A 19225-nucleotide genomic window follows, 5' to 3' on the forward strand; every position below is an offset into this window, starting at 1 on the left:
ACAAGAGGCTACTCCCATCCCGACCAACATAAACAAGGATGTTGCACAACACTCTCACGCTGAGGTGTCCAGACATCATAATCGAGAAATCACCCTACTCATACCAATGAGAGGAGAGTGAACATATTGAAGTTGTGATGGATTGAAAAATTGCCGCACTAAAGAAGGGTCCACTTCACGATACTGCATGGGTTAAAACGCTAACACTGTTGGCACCTGAGGCACAGAATATCAAGATGCCTAAAACCTTCAATGTATAGACTATTAAAAATTACCAAGGAAAGGGTGACCTGGTTTATCACGTCATAAGTTTCAAAACTATAATGGAATTTCAAGAAGTAGCCGAGAAGGAATGTTGCAAGGTTTCTTTTGTCTCTCTTATTGGAATGGCGAGAAAATGGTTTCTTTGTCTTCCTCAGAGAATCATCTCCAACTTCGGAGAATTGTCCCACATGTTCATTACTCACTTTGCCAGCGCTAAAAAATTGAGAAATATGAATATCACCTTGGCGAACATCATGCAAAGAAATGACGAGTCACTTCGAGCATTCATCACTTGATTCAACCAAGAGTGCTAGAAGTGCCCAACCCATAAATTTCAATTACGGTTATGACCCTTATCTGGTCAGTTTGACAAGAAACTCTAAAGCACACACATTCGAAAAAACCACCTCAAGATATAGGAGAGCTTTTGGCACGCGTTGAAAAATACATCTACGCAGACGAAACTATGGGGAAGCACATTATGTCACTAACTCGCCGATTGGGTCCACGATGAAGAAAAGAACCTCTAACAACCGAGATAGAGCAACCAACGATAAGAACCGTACCTCAAAAGACGTATAGAAGTTCGACAAAACACAATGTTCTTGATACAATAACTAACGTCTCCTAAACACCTATGTGAGGAAGGTTTTCATGGGAATATTGGATAGTGATCTCCTTAAGTAGCACCCGAAGATGAAAATAAAATCTGACAAGAAAATTAGTGACAAATGCGTAAGTTCCACCAAGGATCGATTCTTGACATGAATGAATGTTGACATCTTAAAGATGATATACAGGGCCTCATCCAACAAGGCTACCTCAAGAATTTTACTAGTGCAAGGGATGAGAAGAGAAGAAAAGACATGAACGATGATCGAGAAGAAGAACGATACCCAGAGAAGAGGGAAGATGACTCACCTCGTGAGCAAATCTATGTCACTGCTAAACCATCAATGTGATAATCAGTGGACTAGCATCAGGAGGAGAAATTTTTTCAGGAAGAAGAGCTTACGACAGAAAAATCCACCAAGTTGATGACAAAAGAAAGAAGTAGAGATGGATGACGAAGTTATCACCTTCACCGAGAAGGACACAGATAGCCTACATATTTCTCATGATGATGCGTTAGTGGTCGAGATTATCACAGTCAACTATAGAGTGAAAAAGATTTTGATCATTAATGGAAGTGTAGCTAAAATATTTTTTTTATAATGCCTTCAAGGTGATAAATATCTCCAAGGATAATTCGAAAACATTCTCATCCCCATTATATGGCTTCTCTGGAGAATATGCTCTTTCCAACTCTCGAAGTAGTTACACTTCTAAAGTGGTCACGAAGTAGGGGTACACACTCATAAGTGTCGTTATGATGCTCGTGAGTACCTTTGAAGTCGCCATTAGTTGATATTTATGAACATAATTGGACGTTTGATTATTAAGGCAAGGTTTCATACAACAATAGGGACTCACTAGGATTTGAGGAACCTGTTACGTGCGGGGAAGGTGTTAAGCATCCCATGACGTCTGTCCGAGTCAGACAATTACCATTTGAGAGAGAAAAAAGTTTCGAGTACTATCACAGTTAGCAAATAAAACTACAAGAGCATTTATAGTATAAATGTACATGAAAAAAGTAAAACAAAGGGGGGTTTGAGGGTCGGTCAGACTGATATTCCGCTCACAGCTTGTACCACTTTATGGAGAGACTGTATATGGCTTCCAAGTGAAGGCGAAACCTTAATGTGAGGGGGGTGCGATATATGTTAAGAATATGACTGGATGAAGAAGTATGTGATGAACGAGTGATATGATACTCTACCTTTTCCACATGGATAAATAGGGGACATGAACATATGCACTACATTTCAGACACAGTTTACTACGACATACAGGATAAGGACCCGTGCGGTTGTGACTCGTGAAACTCTACATAACATGATTTTTGTGAGTAAGTGATACGGATGAATGTAAGGCATGTTATGCTACATATTTCAAGTAGACATTTTTGTATGCATGATCGGGGTTGCTACACCAAAGCTTAACGGTGGCAATGGGGAAAGGTGAGAAAGTATATCGAAAATACATAGTGGGACATGTACATCAGAAATGCATAGTGGCTTTCCTCTAAGGAAGAGGAGCTGATGAAAGAGAACGGTTTGCTTCTCAAAAATATATGAAAGAGAAAACTCCAAAGCTGAGGACCTCAGAGCATCCATTATGGCCATAGCTCGTGCAGATGCATTGCTCTTCTTGTCACCTTAGCCTTCTTGTTCGTGCCAACTTCATCAATAGACCTTTGAGCCTTCCTCTTTGTCACACGTGGGGGCCACTCTGCATGTTCAAGCACTCATTTACGCTGGCCATATCTGGAAGAAAAATAAAAACTAAGTTAAAATCTTCGAGAAAGTAAACATAAGAAATTATTGTTGGAGTGAGAGAAACCATTCTACCCTAGGGCAGCTTTGTCGAAATGAGAAGCCTTAGTGAATTCACTAGCATACAACTCGGAGGCACAGAGAGTTTAGTGAAAATTCTTTTGAAATCTATGTATAAGTCCATCTCTGTGACAATAGCTCTAGCAGACAAAGAAACTTATTAAACTTAGGAAGACTCCAGCTGGTACGAAAGGCTAAATGGCTACCCTCGGTTAGGTGAAAATAAGAAAGAAGATGTTGGACAACAAAACAAAAAAAAAAATATTTTCTCGATCATAGAGGAACAACCAAAAAATCCAAGAATTTGAAGATAAACAAGCCAAACAAATGTCAATACGATGGAAAAAACTAGTCAAGGCAGCTAGAAAAGGAGTCTTAGCATCATACTGATGTGCGGAGAATAAATGACAAACTCCCTCTACGAGGATTGAACGGGGGATTCCTCAGCAAAAGTGGGCCTACAGGACCAAGGTATTCTAACAAGTCTCCTAAAGCTCTCTATCTCTTCCTCTGTAAACCTACAGTCAAAATCTTTCAGCTCTGAGATACCATCTTCGTTCCCCCTTCTTGAGATTTGGGATGAGGATTATCAAGATATGTTATTTCAATGGGCACATCCTTGGTCCCATAAGAGAAAAAGGATTCCCAAAGGAAGAGGAACCCTTAAAAGATTCAGTCGAGGCAAAAGTCCTCGAATCCTCGAGAATACTTTCATATATTTGAGAAAAAGAAGACATCTTGAAAAATATCTTAAAAGAAAATAATTGCTCGAAAAGCTTGTTGCTAAGAAAATTGAGATAGCTTGAGGCTCTAGAGTCAAAATTTGTAAAGAGTGAAAATGACAACTCTTCACTATTTATAGGTAAGACTTAGATTTGATCAACAGGCGAGATTGTGAGACTTTTTACATTCTCAGATCCGAGCCATCCATCTCATATTTGAGTCTCATTTTGACAACCGTAAGAACACTAAATGCAAACCTCCACCCAACTAAAAAAATTCAAAATATATAGGTCTATGGGACATATAATAATACCAAAACATCCTCCACTCAACAATAGACATGTGGTTGTCCAAATGGACACTGAACTTACCCAAAGAAATACCTCATAAAAAGTAACTCGGTATATTACCTACAAAGGTTACCTTGGTCAAACCTGAGAAGAAGAGTCCTTCACTATCACACCTCGATAACATCTAGATAACTTGGATCATGTACCTCATAATATCTAGCAGAGATATCTTAGAAAACTAAAAAGGTCACACAAAGTCCAAAAAATAATAAAACTCCCTAGGAGAAATCCTTCTCCAATTTGAAGAACAAGAGAGTTTGCTTCCTAGTAAAGCTAAAACCTCCTTGAAACAGGGAACGCACACCACAATAGAGTAGGACTCATTCAACCATTGTTAAAAGGCATGCCCATAAAGTATAATTTACGCACACAATTCACTGCTTTCACTACATTCCTGAGAATCTCAAACTATGAGTTCTAAATTCACAGTTTTCTCATGTTCTAACTTAAGCATCGGAGTGTTTTTTCCCGAGGAACACACCTCGAGGGACCTCTTAGCATATAGAGTTTGCTCACCTTATAGATAAACAAAGCCCAACACTAACAACATCCGAAGGACCTGGTTCAACCATCTAATACGTCAACAAACTGAGCAACATTGCAGCACATCATCAAACATCAAATAACAATAACACAAGTAACAAGAGCAGCTAGCGTGTTGGTGAAAATTCCTTTTCATTCAGGGGCAGAGGCAACCCTGGCAGAGTGGGGGCAAGTAGTTCTATTTTGACACTTATAGTTCTCTTTTGTCTTTAGTGTTTAGGTTTTTTCAAATACCCAACTATCAAGAGTTCTTTTATTGATGAAATTGCGTCATATATCTCTATTTTGTCTTTTCCCTTTGTCAAATACCTAAAAGGCTAAAACTAAAAGTTCAATATTCAATCGGTTCTTTTTGAGTTTTGACGAAGCTTTCGGCACGTTGTATGTCTTTTACCTTTATCCTAGGAATTAGGAAATACAGTTATATTATTATTCCCTTGTATATGAACCTTGTGTTACTGGAAAAGGGAGATTAGAGAAGAAAATGAGATGATAACTTCGTATTTTTGTTACATGTTGTGTGTAGATTACTCTTTTGTCAAGAATTTATTATAGCTTTAAGTCAAATTTTTTTTGTCTTCAAATTTGCCCTCACCCACTGCCAAGTCTTGCTCCGCCACTGTCTTCATTTGTACAGGTATGGCTTATCCTTGACATATCTACAACATATATAATTTGGTTTATTGAGTTATACTTTCAAGTAGTTTTCATTATTTATATGATCCGCTCCTATCTAATAATCCCATACTTGGCCAATGGGCAGAATTACCCTTGACCGAGCCCTAAAAAAATTTGGATGGGACAAACCCTTTGGTTGGGTTAATATAACAATTGATCATTGAAAGATGGTTAGTGTTGCAATTTGGCCACTGACAATAAAATTATTTTAAATTGGTCACCAACACTTTAATTTATGTCAATTAAGTTATCTAGGTATAATTGAGCAATTTCGATGAGTCAACTTGCTCCGTTAAAGCAAGTGTTCCATGTGAAAAATAATTTCCAAGGTGGAAATAACTAAGTTTTATAAAGATATTTGATTATGAAATGGTGCACTTCAAACCAGCTTCAAAACAACTGATATATGCACCGCATCATTAACTAAAATGATATGTTTCATAGGATCTCCTATGATAGACATGAATCCTTTCTGGAAAGACCCAAAGCTAAACACTAACATCAAAACTCAGAGAACCTCGCAAACACTGATCTTCTTTGTCAAAGCTTCGTCGCCAACCTTGATCTTCGCCGCCAATCTGATACTCAAACTGATCTAAAATCGAACAAAACTCTGTGGCTCTTCAAATCTGCCACCATAGAGAAACTCTTCTTGTTGCAACGAGGAGTATCTTCAGATCCGCCACCACAATGCTTCAAATAGTCAGCATCTTCTTGTTGAAACTCTTTAGATCTGCTACCACATACTTCAGGGGTCGAAACTTTGAATGATTCTTGATTCTGCTACACCCATCAAAAGAGAACAAGAACCAGATCTTCTGCCCCGTTACCACTTTCATCATCGTGGAAGTTGTGGGCTTTCCGAGAGCCTCGAAAGTCTTGAACTGTTTCTTTCTTTTTAAAATCGTCCGACCTTTTTTCAGGATCCGGATTCAAACCATGGCGGTGGTTGAAAAAGAGGGGAAGCTAGCAGGGCTTATGGTGAAAGTAGAGGCAAAATGGGTGGAAAGTGATAATGGCTAGGAAATTAGAGCAGTCATAATGATAAAATTTTGTTGGATCAATAAAAACATATGAGATTTTGTGTGGCACTATTGGAAGATGTGTTTTGTTGATGTAGTTGTATTGAGATACGTGTTTTGCTGATGTGGCTATATTGAGATTTTGTGTTTTGGTGTAGTTTTGTTGTGGACAACATGGAGACATGAAATATTATTGGCTTCCATGTTGGGTGGGAAGGGATAATGTATAAGAATCTGTGATTTGTTGATATGGTTGTATTGAAAGACGTATTTTGTTGATTTGACTGTTTGGCAATATTGATTTTTGTTGGCCTAGCAAAATTTTACCATTGCATTTGCTCGTAGAGGGAAACCTTGAGCACGTCGTGTAGGTGGAGAAAATTGATAGTTTTATATTTTAGGTCACTGTTTGCCACGTGTGAACGTCGTTTGTCACATATGCAATCTTTAACTTGTTAACTATCAACCTAACAACTCAGCAGGTTGACTGACCGAAATTGCCCAATTCTAATTGAGGGTCTGAATTGGCACAAATTGTAGTGTTGATGACCAATTTGGAACAATTTGACAATAAATGACCATTGTATTAACCCCTCTTTGGTCCATTTTTCAGATCAAAGCAACGAGGCGTTGCTGTCCCACAAAATTCAGGATGAGTATGACTAATAAGAGAACTTTTATTTACACACTAAAAGCTGTTAAGTTTACATCACAAAATTTCACTTTATAAGTTTACAGCAATTTATTATAAATTTACATCAAATTAATAGTGAGTAACCTAAAATACCCTTAACATAAAATTTTGAGTTTAGAAAGTACGAAATTTACACACTCATACACATCACCTTCTTTAATTTATGATTTTCATCCCGACCCCAAGATCTTTCTTTTAGTCTCATGCAAATGTTGTGAAAAAAATCAAAAGAACTCTTTCGGAGGGCTGAATCCGTTGGAATGTGATATATGCTGTAATAATATTTTTCTGGAAGCACGCTCGTATTAGATGTGAAACACGAGTTACAGGTGACATGTGTAACGTGTTAGGTTAGTCGAAAAATCTGTTAATGATAAGGTTAGGGTGAGGGAGATGATGAGTTGAAGGATTTTTACTATCTCCCAATCATCTTATTCTTAGAGGTTAAATTCTTATTGGCTTCATCAGTAGAATTTTTCATCTGTAAAAAAAAAAAAATCTGAAATTTAAATGATGCAAGTAAAAGATTCAGTGTTGTGGGACTAATAATTGACCCATTATCTCTAAGTTAGTCAATTAGTTGGTTATTAACCCACTGAGTTAGGCAAAGATATAATTATTATTGGTGCTAATGTCATGTCACCCACTTAGATTATTGACATTTAAAATGATTAATGAAAACAAAAGGTTTGAGGATGGGTAATGTTTGTCGTATGAAAATGACTATGAATTCTGTCACTCATTTTCCAAATGGAATTATAATAATTCCATTATTAAAAGTCAATCCGAAATGAAATTGAGTAATATTCCATTATAAAAAAAAAATCAACGAATCCTCATGCTCCATTAATTTATTTGAAGTATAATTAAAGGTTGCACACATTTGCCAGATTAAAGGTCATATATATATATGATTGGTCAGACAGAATATCAAGATTTGGCCACTTGACCAAATAATAATAATAATAATAATAATTCAGGATAACTTTCTTTTTGGATCAAATAGGGCATTGGCCAGCAAAAGAACCTTACAACTAACAATTTTTTTTTTTATAAATAAATTTAAATTGTTTTGATGTACAATTCCATCATGCCAACTTTGTCCTTAGTTAAAATTTAAAATTTATAATGTGAGTTAAAAACAAATAGGCAAACTTAGCATTTCGCTTCCTCCATCAACATCACACATTCCAAATGCCTGCATCAATTCTTTTTCCAGCAAAGTTTCTTCTTCTGTCCTTCGTTCAATAGAAAAGGTATTATTGCCAATTGCTTCGATTATACTATGTATCCTCTTATGGTTACATTTTGTTCAAGTGAGTTAAATGATTCAGAGTATGAATATCTGGATTTCTTTGTTCAACTTTATTTTTTAAGTGAGTTCAATGTTGTTTCTTTGTCATGTAGGCTGTGCACCTATAAATGTTCCTCGGTTCCTCAATTGTAGAGTCTGGATTTCAATCGTGCGGTTATTGTTGGCTTCTTATTTCGTTAGTCTGATTTCTTTTGGTGGGAGAAGATCGTGCGGCTGAAATTCTTGCATTGTTTTATGGCGTTCGTCGTTTTCTGGGAGCAAGTTTTTCAGGTGTCGTCTTCTCTGAAGAACGTAGTTTCTAGAGCCATAGCTTAGGTTTTCCAGGTGTCTTCTCTTTTTGATTCAGGAAGGTCTGGATCTTTCAATATATGCCACAGGTTATCTTTGATTCATACATTTGTGCTATACATGCATCTCCACTGTCTGGGTCCTTACATGTCTTCCATTACCCATTTTGCTTGACAAAGCTTGTAAGGTAGTGTTGTGAGAACCGGACTGACCCAGCCGATCGGACCAGAAAACTGGTGACCCGATTACCAAACCGGCATAGTTCTATCAATATTACCGTTTGAGCATGTGACTCGGTGAAAACTGACAAAATCGGACGGTCAGACCAGAAACCCGATGACCCAGCCGGTTTTACATGAACTAGAGATGTTATTTTTTAGATTTTTTTTTGAAAGACCCATAGACCATACACACGCTAAGCCATGACCGAGGGGCATGAAGGCCACCATAGCGGATGGAAGCTACCCAAATCCCAACCCCCTGATAAGAATGGAACCTTGGACCTCAAGGTCCTGGGCAGACAACTTGACCAACCAGGCTACCTCTCATTCTCTATTCTTTAGAGTTAAATGACTACAAAACATTGAGTTCTTTCGTAATTTCATTACATGTATTTCATTTTTTTACATATAATATGATAATATCAATATATGTATATTAATTATCACTTATCAAAATATATCAATAAAATCAATATGTCAATATAATATATTATTATTACATTGTTAAATGTCAATATTACATACATATTTTTTTGGATGATCATATTTCATTATTTATTTTTATTTTTTAGCATTAAGTTTAATTATAATATATTTTTTATTTATTAATTGAACATACGGTTAAACCGTTGACACACTGATTGAACCAGTGATCCGATCCTTTACCCAGATCGATGCTCAGGTCGGTTTTAATAACATTGTTGTAAGGTCAGTAATGCAAGTGAGTAGGAGCTTGCAATGAAACTGAAGTTATTCTCAACTTCAGTTGGTCTTTTAGGTTGAAGAAGACAGACGTTTGAGTGTTGTCAGTGCGTTTGAAGTTCCTAAGGATGCAATTGGTGTCAAGTCTCCAAGTGGGAGATTGTTGATAGGTGTGGTGCATGCCACCATTAATTGATTTGGTTGATGTGTGGCCTACCACCATTAAGTGTAGTGCATGCCACCATTAATTGATTTGGTTGATGTGTGGCCTACCACCATTAAGTGTAGTGCATGCCACCATTAAATGTGTTGCGCATGCTACACATTAAGTGAAGCCTCCACTTTGAGCAGCAGCAAGAGTTGGACTTGGGAGCAGCCGTGATGGAGTCTAATTCATGCATGTATTTTACTATATATACATTGCTTAGGCTAGGCTTACATGATATAGACCAAAAACCAGAGAAATCTTTTGTATCCCGTTGTGTCTCCTCAGAGATAATTTCTTCATAGTGAATACTAGCAACACTCCCGTGGACTTGGTACCTTGGCTGAACCACGTAAATCGCTGTCTCTTGTATTGTTTGTGTTATTTCCGCTGTCAAATCTCTAACAAACACTGTGATTGGGTAGCTAGTCAGCCAGTGAAAACAAATCAATGGAGGTGGAGATAATATCCAGAGAATGTATCAAACCCTCTTCTCCAACACCCATTCACCTCAAAACTTACCACATCTCTCTCCTTGATCAATTCGAACCTCGCGTATATGCTGCTAATCTTCTCTTTTATCCCCCAAACAAAGCTAATTCCATCTCTGAAACATCAAGACTCTTGAAAAAATCTCTCTCAAAAACACTTACTCTTTATTACCCTCTCGCCGGAAAAGCCAAGGACAGTCTTTCTATTGATTGTAATGACGAGGGTGCCTGCTATATCAGTGCTAGAGTCAATTGTGATTTAAGCGACTGTCTCAAGCAACCAACTTCCTCAACACTCCCTAACTTTCTTCCTAGCGGGATTTATTCAACTGAGTTAACATCAGGAGCTCATGTTATTGTGATACAGGAAACTCTGTTTTCTTGTGGTTGTATAGCCATAGCCTTTCTTTTTTCACACAGTATTTTGGATGCAACCGCTTCAAGTGGATTCCTGAAAACTTGGGCTACTATTGCTCGACAGCCGAGTACTGGAGTTAATTTATCTCCCAATTTTAGTGCCTCGTCTATCTTTCCACAAACTAGTGATGCATTCCCAGAGGATCTAACAGTTGTTAACTTGACGAGTTTCTACCATAGAAATGGCAAGTTTGTTGGAAAGAGATTTGTGTTTGATGGATCAGTCATAACCAAACTAAAGGCTAAAACAATGAGCTCGGGAGTCCAGAACCCAACGCGTGTAGAGGTGGTTTTTGCAGTGTTCCTTAAGTGCATCATATCAGCATTGAGAGTAAAATCAGGCAAACAAAAATCAGCATTGGCAATAACTACCGTGAACTTGCGACGGAAGGCAGTGCCACCGATCCCTGATACTGCTGTGGGGAATTTTGCTTGGCTAGCACCCATAGTCCCTCAAGTTGGGGACACCGGGGAGTTGTGTGATATTGTGCATCGGATAAGGGAATCCATGTCGCATATCAATGGTGAGTTTGTGAAGAGCCTTGAAGGTGATGGGGGGTTTAACTTCTTTTGTGAGTCTTTGAATGAGATTGGTAAATTGTGTTCTAAGGCTTTGTCGGAGGGAGCGGTACCAATTCAGTTGAATAGCTGGTGTAATATGGGATTTTATGAGTTCGATTTTGGGTGGGGAAAGCCTTTATGGGTTCCCTTTTTACTTGGAGAACCACCCAATGCATCCTTCATCACTCTCATGGATACAAGACAAGGAAATGGAATAGAAGCTTGTGTGGTATTGGATGAAGAAACCATGACTATGCTAGAGCATCACATGGAACTCCGCTCTTTAGTCTCAGTAGACCCAAATCCTCTACAAATTGGTTTGTTAAGCTCAAATCTTTGATCAATGTTGTTCCTTCTTCTTGTATTTTAATTTCTTTTGTAAAATGTTGTCGTTCTTGATCAATCTTGTTCTTCTTGTATTGTCATTTTGAAAAAGGCTTATGGGTGGATGATTTCTCCACAATGATTTTATTTTTGTTTTATCAGATGATTTTAGTTACAAAATCATCCAAAGGATATAACTTTGTGGACCCTATCCAGCCAAAGAGCCTACACAAAACAATTATAAGGTTGACTTAATGTCAAGTGTTCACAAGTTAAGAGTCAAAACTACTTACAAATTTAAGCTAAAATTTCTTATATTTTTTCCTCCTCAAAAGTAAAAAACGCCATTACTTTTGAGTTTTGTCAAATGTCACTATGCTAGTCCAATTTTGTTCCTAAAAAGTTTTGGGCCTGCGTTGGCCTAATCGGGTGAGTTAGAGGTTTGGACTTGAGATCTACGTCCTCTGATAGTCTGATAGGTTCAAGATTAGGGATGTTTTGTTAAAGAATCCATGATTTGTGGATCGAAAGCATTACACATTCATAAAATAAACATCCATAAAAGTACATAAACATGTGTCATGCCTATGTGGTTTATTTAATAAAGTTTTGTTTGTTTTTTTAATCTATGTGGCATACCTATCTAGCTTAGGACCTAGATTATGTAAGTTTATGGATGAGAAAATTATGGACATGTATCATTTTGGTTTGTCGATTACCCTTTGCATTGAAGGTTTCCCCTGTATTCTCGGTTAATTAGTACTCTTTTCAATTGATAAAAATAGGACTACATTTTTCCTATCATTCTATATCGAAAGGATTGAATCATACAGCCTTTGGGCTACAAACGCTTGCGTTGGTGGGGGAGCTTTCGGAAGGATCTAAGTTGTAAGGCAGCCTCATACGAGTTAGATTTGATCATTGTTAAGTGGCACACCAAAACTGGGGCAGTTTTGGTTGAATCTTTGAATTATCACATATTTCATCTTGGAGAAGCTTGGTTTGTCCTTTCTTCCTTTGATTTCTCTACATTCTCGCACATATCTTTGTCTAAAGGTTTTTCGATTGTCACCAATCCTTTTCAATAAAAATGGTGAAGAAATTCGCTTATGCAGTTTTGTCACTTGTGACATCTTTTTCCATATCCCAATTCAATTCTCGTTCCATATTCCAAAAAGTTTATCATTTGCATTCAGCAATTGACGTGCATGGCTATACTATTGAATTTATCACTGACAAAGTTTTGACAGAAAATATGAGTAGTGCATTGGGACAATACTTTTGACAGGAATTTGATTAGATTTTGGCATCTTAAGCTGGAAAGGATTTGAATGAAAAACTGGTAGCCGAGGTAAGCATTAGCAGGAAAGAGAGGATTGCATTCATAAGATGCGCACAATAAAATGAATAAAGAAAATCCAAATGAGCTGGCAGCCTTGAACTCAAAAGTGGGCACCCATGCAAATAGGCAAAGAAAAGGAAGAGAGATAGTTGAAGAGTTGGGTTTGAAATGAGTGACGGCCTTTACTAATCAGCATAGAGAAGATGCATTGACAATCCAGAGTCAGAAAGTCAAACCCTACAAAGAAGCAGATTTGTTCTAGCAATTCGCAACTGTACGCGTGATTGAGGATGACAAAGCCTTGAGAGAACATGCATTCACTCATTATTTGAACAAAATTGGTCATTACATGCATCATTGTTGCATAAGGTTTGTATTTTTTGTATTATGGCAGGTTTATGTAGAAGGTACAGCTTGGACATAGTCATTTTCCTCAAATCAAAACATATCACTTGCTTGAAACATCTTTCTGTTAAGACGAGATTACAAAAACTCTTGAATATCATCTGCAAAATAAAAATCATTTTCAGCCAAGCCGGGAATGGCTACAGTGATCCCGAGCACCTTTTCTCAAAATAAAAAAATCATTTTCAGCCAAGCCGGGAATGGCTACAGTGATCCCGAGCACCTTTTCTCAGAACAAAAAATCGTTTTCAGCCAAGCTGGGAATGGCTACAGTGATCCCGAGCACCTTTTCTCAAAACAAAAAATCTTTTTAGCCAAGCTGGGAATGACTCCTAATGATCCCGAGCACCATAGCCAAGCCGGGAATGGCTTCAAATGATCCCGAGCACCATAGCCAAGCCGGGAATGGCTCCAAATAATCCCGAGCACCATCAGCCAAGCCGGGAATGGCTATAGTGATCCCGAGCACATATATCAGCCAAGCCGGGATTGGCTACAGTGATCCCGAGCACAGATTTCAGTCAAGCCGGGAATGGCTGCAGTGATCTCAAGCACTTTTTTCAGCCAAGCCGGGAATGGCTATAGTGATCCCGAGCACTTTTCATAGCCAAGTCGGGAGTGGCTACAATGATCCCGAGCACCTTTCCTCATCCTTCCCGTATGAAACTCGGTTAACTACACCTTTGTCTGCCTTTTATTTCATAGAAGACATACAAAGGGGGCCAGCTGTAGTAACCGATTTTTGTCCGGTCGAATAATAATTAATAAAAACAAAAATATACAAAAATGCGAAAATTCAAGAGTCCGTGTCATAGGCTCACATACTTAAACAAAAATTCAATGCCTATTTCATGGACCCACAAACATACAAAAATCCTAAGACCCATTTCTTGGACCATAAGCCCATAAAATTCAAACTCAAGCCCAATACAACAAAACCCTAGAAAATATATAGAGAATAAAAATAAATTAATTAAATGGAAAATTAAAAGTGGAAAAGATCAAAAAGAATAGCCACATTGGTTAAAAGGAAAGAAAAAGTAAGGGCAAAAGGGACAAATGGAAAGAACTAGGGTTTTAGGAGAGAGGGGGTCTCACTCTCTCTTAATATAAAAGAAAGACAGCATTCTTCGAGATGAAAAAAAAAAAAAAGAGGCAGCCGCACAACAAAAAAAAAAGGAAAGGAGGAAACCGGGAGAGGAGAAAAAAGAAGAAAGAAGAGAGAGCAAAGCCGGCATAAGAAAAACAGAGGAAAAAAAGAGAGAGATTGGAGCAGCCGCACAACAAGAAAATCAGGGTAACAGAGCAGCCGGACACCACAAAAGACAAAAAGAAAAGCTGAAAAAAAAGAGCAAAAGGGAAGAGAGGTGAAACCGAGAAGAAAGAGAAGAGGTAATTTCTCATTACTCTATGGTGTTCTCGCTTCAACTTCTTTTTCAATTTGGTTTAATGACGTGAAGATTATTCAACTTAGATACATGGATTTGTGTTTGGATCTGGATTGATATAGGTTTATTCTCAGCTTCGTTTATCTGGGTTTGTTTTTGACTCATGAAAAATGTTTATGTTGAGCTAATTTATGGGTTTATCAGTTTACTGTTTGTGTTAATACATGATTTTTGATTTGCTGGTTTTGATGTCTGGTCATGGCATGTTGTATTGATATCGGGTGGTGATATTTTGGGGTTGAAATTTGATTGTTAATACCTGATTTAGCTTGCCCTTCTATGAAGTTGCTGCTGGTTGTTTATGGATTTTAACATGTTGGCTTGTTCTCCATGGTGCTTGGTGCGGCTATATAATGTTCAGCTTGAATGTTTGATTTAGTTTGATACCTGTGGTTACATGATGTTCAGCTTGAATGTGTGATTTAATTGATACATGCCTAGTTCTTGATTGTGTGGATGTGCCTTATGCGTTATTTCGAATGAGAAAGTTCTGGGCCTGTAGCTCATATTTCTGTTATGAATGCAAGGTTGATTGTTATACATGTTACCATGATCATGATAGACTATTGGTTCTAGACACATTCCTGAATGTTTGGTGTTGAAATTGTTGATTGTTTTAGCTTATGATTCGTGCATCTTCGAGTCTATTGAATTGGTTGAAATTGAGTATCCATTTTAACCCATTTTTGTGTTTGTTTGTTGGGTTTGGATCGGGCTTGACCCTACTTGGGCCGAGGGGCAATTTAGAGCACTTGGGCTGAAGGGAATACTTAGAGGATTTGAACCGGATTTGAGCAACGGGCCTCATGGGCAATATTCTAATTGTTGTATAATATTTGTATTCCTCATTTTATATTTGTCTTTTATACATAATTGTAAAGTGTAAGCCTTGTAATAGTGTAGAAAAATAGTGGATGTAAAATAAAAAATGCATACATGATATCCTAAGATGCTAGAAGCATATAGAAATTAGGAATTGATTTTGTGAATGATGATTGCATTAGAATGCATGCTTAGAACTTTGATTTTTCACATTATGCCATGATGCTTAGATGTATGCTAGGATTGTTTAAATGCAATGAAAATGAATGCAATGCGTTAGTCATTAGAATTAATTCAAGCCGTCTCACCTTAATAAACACACCAAGATTAATTATGGAACCCTTATGTTTTGTTTAAATACCAAAGAGCCTTCAAGATATTGGGGTTCCATTGGCATTCATCCAAAACATTTGGATTTCGTGGACCCGGAAAGCGAAGTATTAGGAGAATTTATTTAAGGACTCAAAGTGGGGTTTAAAGATATTTGACCCGTCTGATGGGCCTTAAATGAATTCTTTCTTTTCTCATGAAGAGTATAATTGTGAGTAAGACTTGAATTGAACATTTCTATTTGATTGTGGGCCCTTTTGGTACATCAACCAAGTCCCCAAAAAGTACATTTTCCAAAAATATTGAAACCCACTCAAATTGGAATTTTTCATCCAGACTAAGCAAAACAAATCATCTTTGGCCAAGCCGGGAATGACCCCAATGATTCCGTGCACACCTTTTTTCAAATAATCCAAATCCACTCCAATTGGAATTTTTATTCATCTTTGGCCAAGCCGGGAATGGCCCCAATGATCCCGTCAAATCATCCAAATTCACTCCAAGTGGAATTTTAAGCATTATTGGCCAAGCCGGGAATGACCCCAATTATCCCGTGCACCCTCTTTTCAAATCATCCAAATCCACTCCAAGTGAAATTTTTATTCATCTTTGGCCAAGCCGGGAATGACCTCAATGAACCCGTGCACCCTCTTTTCAAATCATACAAATCCACTCTAAGTGGAATTTTTATTAATCTTTGGCCAAGTCGGGAATGGCCGCAGTGATCCCGTGCACCTTTTTTCTTTAAACCACTCCAAGTGGATTTTTCATCACATTCACAATGAGATTTTCAAAAACAAATTAGAGCCAAATAGGAAAACATTCAAAGGTAATCATTTTCGGGAGTTGTGGGGTGCCTAACACCTTCCCCATGCTCAATATACCCCTTTGCCCATTTTTCTCGTAGACCAGAACGGATGTCCAATTGCATCCTAAAAATCAATTGGTGGCGACTTCATTGTTTTTCATGCCGGTTGCTTCGGGGGGTAAAACAAGTAAAAGGGGGGTTTTTTTTTTGAATGTCAGACAAGGTAAGGTCAGACAAGGAGGACAAGCGTCATGATTTCATGAAGGGGGTGAAACAAGTAAAAAAATGGATGGGAATAGTGACGCCCATTATTAATTCCTTCAACAACCCATTCAGACAAACCCGGGTGTTTCAGATGTATCTATATTTCATTCTTAAAAACACTTTGGAAAGTAGCAACAGATCCACTTGTATATAAGGAATCATATTTAATACAAAAAGCGTTCACCAACCTTATTCAATGCTGCCAAGCTAATGACCTTAACACTAGTCTATCAGCACCAAGAATGACATCCTCAACGAGTTTATCCAAGGCAAATGGCAAGAAGTAGTGCAAAAAAGACACACCATAAATTAAACGTCCATTCTTCACATATAGAAATCCAGAGAGATTTTGATTGAATCCTTGAAATTACCTGAAAACCAAACCTGGGTACTGCCCAGGTCTCGTGAAGGCGGCCTCTAAGGTTGTAAAATGAGACTTTGAAGGGCTTAGCCCATGCCCACATCCCCAGCATAAAGAAGAAGGTAATAGGCAAAAAAGGCAGCAAGAACATTCTGGTAGTATACGGTATCAAAGCATATGATGTAAAAACAAACGGTGCGTGCATTGACGATGTCAAATCCACTACATGCGCTAGGAATACAAAATCTGCTACCCTCTCATTATTTTCTGCATTAATGCAAATTTGATGTATAAAACCATTTTGTGTACCAGAATCTGAATTCATTTTCTTGTGGAGTTCCCAAGACTCGCCCTCGAGTGTAGTGTACTCCATAAGGCATCAAATTAGGTTTGCGATTAGTTTTGGTGCTTTTGATCTTCACCGTGAAACCTGATACATGCACCTCCTCTCCCGTTGATTGTGGGCGCTTCGTTCGTGTTCATACGGCTAATCCAGAGTCTTTTTTGGTCAAGCTCTTCTTCTCTTTCACCTGTTATGTTCTCCCCGCGGGTGATTCGGTTTTTTTTTTTTTTTTTTTTGGGCTCAAAATCTGAGGTTTTGGAAATGGAACGGTCGGAGAATTTGATTTCATTTGTTTCGGTTTGTCATTTGTTTAATTAATTTCTCTCATTTTCATCACATTCCTTTATTTTTATTCTGGGAAAAGGAAGTTCATGGACTTTCAATATGACTAGAATCTGCTGAGTATTTCTTCTTCTTTGTCCTAGATAGTAGTTTAAGAGAGATCCACTCTCTCATGCTGCTGACTTAATATTGCAGGTTGCTATGGCGGGTTATTTGTGTGGCAGCCTGAAATATTGTGTTCGTCAACTATGAATTTTGGGTTTCTGAACAATCTCCCATTGTTTCATAAGCATTCAAAAAGAGACTTGCAGACAATCCCTTAATCTAAGAGTATTATCATAGAACAATCAAAGCCAAATGCTGCCGTTAATATCAAGATATGGGTTTGGTCCCTACTTTCAGTTTTTCCAATTGGGCTATGAACGCCGGAGAAAAATGTCAATGTTTTTTCTTTTGTTATGATGAAGATGTAAGCTATCCATTTTGTGTTTTCATGTTTTGTAGGTTAAGAATTTTCTGATACGAAACGAAGCACGTTGGTCAAGATAAGTGTTGGGCAACCTTTGCCCAATTTCAGTTGGCTAAGCAATGTGAAATACAGATATTGGAAAATGCAGAAAGTCTGAAAATGCACCAGGGATCGATACTGTGCGGTGAAAACATTGATCTGAACCGAGGCCTCTTGACTTTGGCAGCTGAGTGATTTCAGTTTGAGTTCCTCTCCTTTATTTTCTATATTTTTTATTGTGGGTTTCAGTGATCACTTAGTCATGTTGATTGAAACTAATTAATTTGAAACCTTTTGTTTGGATGATACCTATGCGCAATTCTTTGTACAAATGGCATGCATGCCCGCAATGGATTTATTCTGTCTTCTTCGGCATATCTGCGCCTGTCTATGGTGGATTGTTTGCTCTTGAGACCAGACCTAACAAGGTAATAATTTATGGATAGGATTCAGTAAACCTTGCTGAGTCAAATATATGTGACAAAAATGCACAACTAAAACTGTCTTCGAGATTTTTGGTTTGTGAGAAGATAACCTGATTTTATTTTCATGAGAAAATAAGGTAATACACATTAGTTTTCTAAATTTTCTTATTGTGAGTTCTGGTGATCACTTGCCCATGTTGATTGAAGCTAATTAATTTGAAACTTTTATGAACAGGCCTTCCTGCAGCAGCTAGATTGTCTTCCAGATTGTTCACTTGTGTGAACAATCCTGGGAAAAAAGTTGCATGTCCAGTCTTTGGAACTAATTCAGATGTAGCTAACCTTAAAATAATAAATTTATTCCTGTGAGCAGGCCTTCCTGCTGCAGCTAGAGTCCAGTTGCATAAGGCAAACACCCCTGAACAAGACCTTCAAATAGCCCACTCTCAGGTTCTTAAATTAACAAACTTTTTGGAATTTTTAGATTTCTATAATTAGTCAATATTTTAACAATAATGCGGGATTTTTGTGGTTTAACAGGGTTTGCAATTGGGGGTTGTGGTGGTACTTCAAATATTAGTTTGGTGAGTTCCCCTACCAACTGTTAATGCCTTGATATAAATATTCTTCAGATGCATATTAGTGATACTT

General features: G+C 37.7%; 1 protein-coding gene and 2 long non-coding RNA genes across 3 annotated transcripts; all 3 read left to right on the forward strand.

Moving 5' to 3' along the window:
- Positions 1–7841: 7841 nt before the first annotated feature.
- Positions 7842–8982, forward strand: LOC120011555. Its single transcript, XR_005471045.1, has 2 exons — positions 7842–7968; positions 8120–8982. It is a non-coding gene; the product is annotated as an uncharacterized LOC120011555 (long non-coding RNA).
- Positions 8983–9520: 538 nt separating this feature from the next.
- On the forward strand, positions 9521–11445 carry LOC120010366 (stemmadenine O-acetyltransferase-like). The gene has a single exon (XM_038861141.1). The coding sequence runs from the start codon at positions 9894–9896 to the stop codon at positions 11250–11252; it is 1359 nt and encodes a 452-aa protein (XP_038717069.1). The 5' UTR covers positions 9521–9893; the 3' UTR covers positions 11253–11445.
- A 6116-nt stretch (positions 11446–17561) lies between these two features.
- Positions 17562–19224, forward strand: LOC120011550. Its single transcript, XR_005471043.1, has 3 exons — positions 17562–18577; positions 18810–19024; positions 19115–19224. It is a non-coding gene; the product is annotated as an uncharacterized LOC120011550 (long non-coding RNA).
- The last annotated feature ends 1 nt before the right edge of the window (position 19225 follows it).

The sequence above is a fragment of the Tripterygium wilfordii genome, chromosome 12, assembly GCF_013401445.1.
Source record: "Tripterygium wilfordii isolate XIE 37 chromosome 12, ASM1340144v1, whole genome shotgun sequence".
In the NCBI taxonomy this organism is placed as follows: domain Eukaryota; kingdom Viridiplantae; phylum Streptophyta; class Magnoliopsida; order Celastrales; family Celastraceae; genus Tripterygium; species Tripterygium wilfordii.

Coding starts and splice junctions, on each gene's coding strand:
- LOC120010366 (XM_038861141.1), top strand. CDS start 9,894: ATGGAGGTGGAGATAATATCCAGAGAATGTATCAAACCCTCTTCTCCA.